This window comes from Syzygium oleosum, unplaced genomic scaffold, assembly GCF_021117445.2.
Source record: "Syzygium oleosum isolate NSW1041296 unplaced genomic scaffold, Sole_v2.1 Sole_v2.21, whole genome shotgun sequence".
In the NCBI taxonomy this organism is placed as follows: domain Eukaryota; kingdom Viridiplantae; phylum Streptophyta; class Magnoliopsida; order Myrtales; family Myrtaceae; genus Syzygium; species Syzygium oleosum.
In genome coordinates this window covers 6372806-6381390 of record NW_026607505.1, presented here as the reverse complement: position 1 = coordinate 6381390, position 8585 = coordinate 6372806, and the positions used below count along the sequence as shown (strand labels likewise).

The window sequence follows — 8585 nt, the reverse complement described above, 5'->3', positions numbered from 1 at the left end:
TAATGACGGTGGCTATAATTCATAAGAAAAAGAAAGAATTGTACCGAGTATAGTTTTCCAAAGAGGCCGGAGAAAACGGTCATTTAAGACATAAAGCTTATTCTTGTTCCCTTCTTTATTCCCTATAAAACTACGATGAAGCTGCCTCCTTTTCCCGTTGTTTGTTTTTATCTTTATTTCATGTACGTCCCATGAAGCAAATAAAGGTTGTGCATATAGCTCTCTCTCTCTCTCTCTCTCTCTCTCTCTCTCTCTCTCTCTCTCTCTCTATTACACAGAAACACAAAGACATGAGCTATATCTCTAGTCTCATGTGCTCGCATAAAGAGCTAGAATATGGAATAAAACAAAGCAGCAAATTCCGCGACATCTCCAATTAAACAAAAACAATAGCATGGCCCAAGATGAGAGCTCTGTCTCTATTCCAAGGTTCCATTACTACCTGATCTGATTATATTTCAGACAGGCAAAATATTTTCTCTGAATTGGTATTTGGTGTAGAGTTTTCGGCGAGTGAACTAAGAACTCAAACCAGTGATTATTGATCCAAAAGATGAGTGTTCAGTTGCAAGTGTAGCACCCCATTATGTTGGTACCATCAGTCTGAATCTAATGAATTCTATTTACGAATTGAATTTCGATGACAATTAGAACGATGGTCCAGTTAACTTTGACTGATGACCTGCCAATCAAAGCATTGCTTGAGAAATCATTCTATGAAATCATGATTACTATACCAAAGGAAAACTATATCACTTACTATACATGCATGATTGACTTTGAACGATGATTACTGCCATGCATGATTCTAGCTCCGAAAGGTGGTAAAATATGTGAGTAAAACGAACAAAAGAAAAGCTTCACCATCATTGATCTTCACGTCTTGACTTGATTTTATACATAATAAAACTTGTGTTGACTCCACCTATCAACATCATATCAGCTAAGTAAGATGTGACATCTGTTCCATCCTGAGGCTATCGTGCATATTAAATGATGAAGATTATCAGAGATAAAAACTTCTCTTTATTATTAGCCGCATGTCCTACATAAAATCATTCATCTGAAATTTCTTTGTAGTAGTATTTCGAAATTAATCTGCTTACTATCAGGCTTGCATTAAATTGAAGTACTTTAATTAAAGAGTCCAGATTTTGAGCATATGTATAAACTTCTCTCTTCTGCACTTTGCTGCATGATCTCACTTCTGCATGGTTTTCTAGCTGGTACTCTTTATGAATTTCTGAGGCATTGCCATGCCGTTTGTTAGTTTTTAAACATCAAAGCCAAAATTTCCAACAGGGACTCCTGTCCTCATTTGTTTTCTTTCTTTTGCAATGCGTGGACAGCTCAAGAACGTATCAAGCATAGAGTGTCTCTCATATATCTATAGTAAGATTATACTGATGTGGTAATGCTAAATGTTAGCAAGAATAATGGAGTTAAAAGGAAAAATCCTCCCTAAAATATGATGATAATATGTGGTGTAGGATTTTATTAATTAAGTACTCAACTAACAGATATGTGAATGCATGTAGTTTTCTAGTTCTACGAATGGTGAGCTAGGGTATCATGAAAAGTGACAGTCTTCTCTTAAGTATGAAAAATTGGTACCCGAAAAGACTTGATTAGAAATACATGGTTGGCTTAATAATTTACCGAATAATTAGGTTGTTTCGCATCTACATAATTTTCAAACCACCAATAATGGACGGAAAAGAACAATTCATCCAACCTAAGATACCGCAAAGTAATTAACTGAAAAATTAAATGAGGCCACTCGCTAGTATAGCGATTTATCCATACAGATTTGCAATCGTCCGGAAGGAACGAAGAATATTGAATTACTATCCACAACATCAAAACAAGAAAGTGAATAGTCACAACATAATCGACAAAGTTGTCCTCCTATTTGTACAAATTATGTGGTATATTCTTTTGCTTCTAAATAAGGGTAACCAAAAACAAAGGAAGAGATTACACAAACTTCTTGAGAGCGAGGTAAAAAATAAAATAATGAGAGAATATAGCCACACAAGATGATATGGCAATCATGGCGGCACTGATTTTCATGCAGGGTGTATTTTTTTTTTTTTTTGCTTTATTGGGTCTTTGGCTTCTCCTTCGAAAATGTCAGTAGAGAGAGCAGCTTTTTCTTGGGAGGCTTCTTTCATTTTCTTTGGGTTTTTTTTTTTCCTCTCTTTTCTTTTTCTTTTCCCTTCTTTTTCCCTCTTTCATTCTCCTTTGTTTTCCCCACACCTTGCTTTCCAACATGGACAGTTAAACAGTTAGTTCTGGTTTTTTTAGAGAGAGGGAGAGAGAGAACCTTAATAACCAAAAAAACAAAAGAAGACAAAGTACATACTGTGTAGGTGTCCTTTGGTCTCTCTCTCCTCTCTCTTTCTCTAAGCTTGAAAGGAACTTGTTAGAGGAGGGGCTTCAAGTACTCATGATACTGCTGATAATGATGATGTCCCTGAGCGTTTTGTTTGGAACCCTTTTTTTTTCCTTCTTCTTCCTTTTCTGTTCCTTCTCTCTTTGTAATTCTTCACTCCTACCCATGATGATCCGGATTGTCAGGGTCGGGCCAGAAGGGAGAGTACTTCATCAACCACTCAGGTTCTTGTGGGTTTGTGATTGATGACTCCTGCAAGAGGTGTGAAAAACAAAAAGGTTGTGAAAGAAAAGAAAAAAAGAGCAAAGATAAGAAAGAAAACTGCAGGAGCATGTGGGAAAGAAAAGGATTAAAAAAGGAGGGGGTTTTGGCTCAGGGTTAGGGATTGTACGACCAACTTTTTCGCATGAAAACAATGGAGGAAGAAGCAGAGTTTGGTTTGTCTGTTGTTACGGAGGACATAAAAGCATAATTATTACGGAGAAAGAAGGCTGTCTAATCCTATCATCACTCCCTCTGATCAGCTGTAAATTATTGCCCTCGCAACCACATTGGGAAAGCTTCATTTATATATTATCTCCAAGAATATCTATTTGATATTTTGGAGTAGGCTACTGTTTCTTTTAGCTTCATTAGTTTTCTTAAAATTTTACGATTCTCGAGTTTGATTTTAATATAACAGAAAGCACTCGGTTTTTTTTTTAAGATAAGCAAATATTTGTATCTAACGTTATATATAACATACCCTAATGATTTTTTTAATCTAGCCATCAAGGCAAGCTTATAACATTTTACCAAAGAAGAACTTCAAAGAAATGATAGACAAATATAGAGAACAAACTCATGACAAATAAAAGCTTTTCCAAAAATTTCTCAGTTGAATTGCTTTTCATCACTAGACAATGCTAGTGTCAAGTTCTCTTAATTAGCGACTAAAATATTATACAGCCAATACTTTTTAATGAGAATTTTCATTTTTTCCGCTGTCATTATAAAAAACAGGCTTTACATATCCTACTTAAAGATATTGATATGTGTGCAGTTGGAATTTATATTTACGAAGCCTTTCTTGATTTTTCTTGATTGTAAATATCCATCATTTATCTAAAGTTCCCTTCGCAACTTGGTGGACAAAACAAAAACTCTTTGAATTAAGCACTAAATGCACAGTCTTGCCAAACTTTAATGTACGTCCTTAATGTTATTCTTTTCCTAAGGCAGATGCTGTTCAAAGCCTCGTATACCCTCGTCAAAATATGCTTACTGAGAAAAGGGAGGAAAGGGAAAAAGGAAGGAAAGAAAATAAAGAAAGGGGATTCTGGGGGTCTCTCTCTTTAAGCTTATTATATAGTTGTTATGACAAAAACAAGGGTTTATCTTCCTTCTTTTTGCTCTCTTTTAGTTACTTGCATGCATAGCATAGTGACACCTCAAGGCTCATGAAATTCAGAGTCAAAAAAGTGCTTCGTGTTCATAACTCACTTCTTTAATATCTGTCGACGATGAAGTGCATCCCATTATGAGCTCCTCCAGACCAGACGCTGACCTCCCTCCCATTTTATGATGTTGTTCTTGCTGCTGCTGCTGCTGTTGCTGTTGCTGCTGTTGCTGCTGTTGCTGTGTGTATTTTCATTTCATTTGGTAGAAAAAACGAGAAAGAAATCAAGAATTGAAAAAAAAAAGTTTGCATCCGAATCATGATAATGTCTTCAACAGGGAGGAGAGAGTGGAGAAAATGACAGTAATTGCTCCCAACTTAGCTGACATTTTGAACTAGCACAACTCACATGAGTGCAGTCGCAGTTACGATATAGTATTTGACACTAGACTGAGCATGCAACAGCAGTAAGCTAAATGAATATATAATTGTGTGCTGTGTTTGTGTGTGTGTGTGTGTGTGTGTGTGTGTGTGTGTGTGAGAGAGAGAGAGAGAGAGAGAGAGAGAGAGAGAGAGAGAGAAGCTAATGCAACCTCGAAAGAAGAATGAAACTATTGATCATGGGTAACTGAAAATTCAGCAGCTAAATATATATATTGAAAAGTTCCGGCATTTGGCACAACTTAACGCCTCTCGCATGTGATTATATAGATGGAACAAGAAACGGAAGTGGGGGGATTTAGAAAACTATATATGTACCTGGAATTCATTCTGGAGCATCATCCTCGAGACGTGGAATGAGTCCTCATCGAGAATGTTGATGGAGGCCGCTGTCTGGTGGAGAGGAGCAGGCGGGGCAATGATGGCGGAGATCGGGTGCGAGGGCCGGCTGATGTGGAATGCCGCAGTGGGGATTGGGTGGTGGACGTGGTGCTGATGATGGAGCTGATGATCATGGGGAGCCACAGGATGATGCAACCTCTGGTACTGATGATGATCTCTCATGTCCTCGCAGGTGCCGGATGCCGGGGCTTCCCTTGCGGTTGAAGCTTCTCCAATTCCCACCTATATGAAAAAGTAATTAACCCAAGTAAAACCATCTAATTGTGAACACGTTTTTTGGCTAACTAGTCCTTTTTCACACTCTCCTTATTCCCCTTAGTTCCACACCCCCCCCCTTTTTTTTTTATGTTGCTTTATTCTCTTCTTAAGTTGCTTTATTTCACTCTCTGTTGTGATGTAAACCTTGCGCTTGTCCAAGCAACAGTTCAGTTAGCTGATGGTGATTATTTTCCAAGTTGCATTTTATGTGCAAAACAGAAGAAAAAGGCTACCGTAAAATCATTTAGATGAGAAGCCCTTTTCGTTCAATTCGAGCAAACCTTTTCCAATCTTAAGATCCAAAAAAAATTTCCTAGTATGTTATCATTTATCTAGATTATGGTTTATCCAATAAAGTTACCAAAAGAATGTCGAACAAAAATTTAATTTCATACGACCAAGTTGGTCTTGTACATACATGCACAAAAATGAGTCATTTTTTGTTGGTTTCATAGGAGAAATTTCGTGATCAACCTATATTATCTCAATTTGAAAAGTTTTATTTGGTAACAGATTAGGATATTTCATCTTTCCTAGTAAAATTTTCCGAAAGTTTAACAACTTGCTCCATGTAAGGTTGAAGGGTATAGATTCCTTTTTTAGCCTTGGTTCGAGGAAAGCAGTGTCTATCAGAATCCAGAAGCTATATACATTGGTTCATATTTTTTTTGACTTGTTTGACGAAAATGTAAAGAATTTACCTCGTCGAAGCCTTTTCTAAATGGGATGAACCCGTAATGTTCCGATTTCAACTGTTGAAGGTCGGTGGTGGCAGCGCCGTAACTGGAAATAGCAGCGGTAACCGCGGTGATGACTCCGCTTCCGGGGATCTCATCCGTCCGAGAAATTGTCTCCTTCGAAGTAGAAGAGCTTCCGCTCCCACCGCCACCGCCACCTCTTCTGCTACTAGTGTTCGGATCGCCACTTCCTTCGGCGGCATGAGCGGAAGTGCTAGTGGCAGGAACGCTCCTCTCAGACCAGTTGCACTGCCTCGGCTGCGTCTGGTAAAATATCTTGGAAACCACGAGCTCCCCTTCCTTCTCTTCCTCGTGCTGGCCAAGATGGTATTGGTGCATGACCCAATTGGTCTTCTCGGGTTTCCGGTTCTTGCCAAAGTTGGTGTAGAGGACCAGTATCTTCTTGCAACCCTTCTGCTTGCCATTCACCATGACGGGCCTTGTCTTGCCCGTCTTGTGCCACCGCGTCTCGCCGCCTTGGAGGTCACACTCAGTCTGGATCTTCCGCCGCTTCCGTGTCCCGGTCGTGTAAGCCTTGGACGGCCTGTGGAAGAAGTGCCTGCTCAACCCATCTCTTGTCACTCCTAGGAAAGAGAAGAATTCAGACGAAAGAACACACAGAGAGACAGACACACCACCACCACCATTGTGTGCCCAAAAAGTCAAAGTTAGGTTGACTTAGGTATAACCAACTATATGTACATGTGCAAAAAAATTGCAAAGTCATAACAAACATGAATGAGGAAGAGGAGGAAGTTACAAGCTAGCTGGGCAATGTAGACATAGATAAATACCCTCCACATATAGTCATGTGAAATTACTTTTTTTTTATATAAATAGTATACCATATATAGTAAAAATTCAACATCTTTTGAGAGAGAGAGAGAGAGATTTCTTGAGAGGGTAGAGAAAATAAAGGAGACCTGGAAGTTTCTCAGGATGGGTGTAACAAATCCCATCCTCGCCTTCGATGGTAGGAATGAACTCGTCGATGAGAGGGTGAGATTTCATGTCCTTGGCTTCCACTTTGGCCTCGAGGTGTTCTATCAGTTCTTGGTCTGTCGGGTCAAATTTGACTCCTGCTGGTAGACCTAACCAATCCTGGAAAATGATAACACCCCTCAACTTTTTTCTCCCCCCAAATTCAAGTTAAATCACCACAAAAAAATTCAGCAAAAAAAAAAATAAAAATAGCGTTGGAAACGCAGCAGAAACGAAAACATATCGAGAGACATGGGGTTTTTTTTTTCCTTTACTTTTTTCACTGAAGTTCATCACTTCACTCTATCAAACACCAGTGATTTCATTATCTTGGCCCCAAAATGACAATTTCCAGTAATTTCATAATAAACGCTGCCAAAACTCTTGTTATCGTTTTCTTTATTTCGCATTTGCCGCGCCCAAAGAAGAAATAAAGATAAGAGAAAAAAAGAAGAAGAAGATGTTACCGGCTTTCCGTCGAGCTTGTGTCCGCAGCTGGGGCACTGTTTGGATCCGCAAATCTGATGCTCTTCGAGCTTTGCATCAATAAGATCAGAGCTGCTGATTGAACCCAAGTTACCGCTACTACTGTTATTCATCCTCTCCTCCTTCTTTATTTTGCTCTTTTTTCACGTAACTGCAGATACTATCTCTTCTCTTTTCTCTCTCTCTCCCCTCTCCACATATCTGCTTTCAAACCTCCATATCACTCCCTCAAGCTATGGAAAAATCCCTCACCATCAAGAATAATCAGCTCCCTGCTCGAAAAATCGTTGTTTTATCCGAAATAAGATGAACAGAAACTGAGTAAGATCAAGGGCAGTACTTCTAGAGATGAATAGACCAAGTAAAGACCGGAGACCTCATAAGATAGAAAGCTATGAATAAGATGATTATCACAGCAAAGATCAGTCTTTTTCAAGAATCATAGAAGAGAAAAGAATAAACTTAGTAATTGCATAAAACCTCACGAGTTTCTCTGGCAAAGAAAATGAACAAAATCAAAGAAGGCGCAAGTATTACATGTGCCAAAGCATGAAAAATAGTCTCTAGAAGAGAGAGAGAGAGAGAGAGAGGAAACTGTCGCAGCTTATTTGAGCTAGAAAACCTGCTTTAACATGGAAAGAGAACCAGAATTCGCTCTCTACTTTAACCGAAGCCAGTTAGAGAGAGAGAGAGGGGGGAAAGGAAAAGCAATGCTTCAGAACCTATACGTATCACCTTTAAAGCCCTTTGCTAACTTAACCTGAGCATGGAGGCGGTTTATGCGTGCAAGAGAGAGAAAGATGGAGAGAGAATAGGCTGGGGAGAGAGAGAGAGAGAGATGAAATCACAGTTCTTTTTTTTTTAAGTTTTTTTCTAAAGCCCAAGGCCTTCTTGTTGCATACCTTTGTTCCAAGCTAACCTTGACTGCTAAAGCAAAAGGCAAGAAACAGCCCTTGAAAAGCACAGTAACACATGAATTTTCCTTTTTTCCATTTCACTATTTAAACAATATACAGTAAGATATTTTTTTAGTGAAGAAAACCTAATTACAGAAAAATGGGAAAATTTGATCCATTCCTGCAAAATCAAGCTGTAACTTTTTTGCACTGCATGGAGTACCAAACATCTGTAGGTATGAGGATTTTGACGCTTAGCAGAAACAAAGCAAAACAACAAAAGTACTTTGCCAGCAGGAAAATTTCAAGCCTGGTCTGTTTGAAGATCCCGGGGAGGGTTTGAAACCTTCAAGCAGAATAAATAAAGATCTTTATATGGATGGAAACAGAAAAGATTGATTATTTAATTGAGAAATATTTGTGGGAGTGAAAAATAAACGGAAAAGAGATGATAGGAGGAGCTCACATGGGTTTTGAGCTGGAGTGCTGATCATGATTCTTTTGCCATGAATGTTTCAGAGAGAGAGAGAGAGTGAGAAAGAGAGAGAGAATTACAAGGTTGCTTCATATGCAAGGCAAATGAGCAGTCTACTTGATGGACCACCACCACC

General features: G+C 38.8%; 1 protein-coding gene across 7 annotated transcripts; it reads right to left on the bottom strand.

Annotated features, from left to right (window-relative positions):
• Positions 1–2107: 2107 nt before the first annotated feature.
• On the bottom strand, positions 2108–7632 carry LOC115671137 (NAC domain-containing protein 75-like). 7 transcript variants are annotated; one of them, XR_008818746.1, is made up of 7 exons: positions 7060–7601; positions 6535–6712; positions 5576–6195; positions 4533–4838; positions 3878–4012; positions 2366–2647; positions 2108–2263 (listed from the first exon to the last, which is right to left on the bottom strand). XR_008818746.1 is itself a non-coding variant. In XM_056321081.1 (7 exons), exons 2-7 carry the CDS (start codon positions 7189–7191, stop codon positions 2555–2557), a joined length of 1464 nt encoding a protein of 487 aa, XP_056177056.1. In that variant the 5' UTR covers positions 7192–7350; positions 7616–7632; the 3' UTR covers positions 2108–2554. The 7 variants fall into 7 exon arrangements, 5 of the variants coding, with proteins under 5 accessions (XP_056177056.1, XP_056177055.1, XP_056177057.1 ...); XR_008818745.1 differs by having other exon boundaries at positions 2108–2259; XM_056321081.1 differs by adding an exon at positions 7616–7632 and having other exon boundaries at positions 2108–2647; positions 7060–7350.
• Positions 7633–8585: the final 953 nt, after the last annotated feature.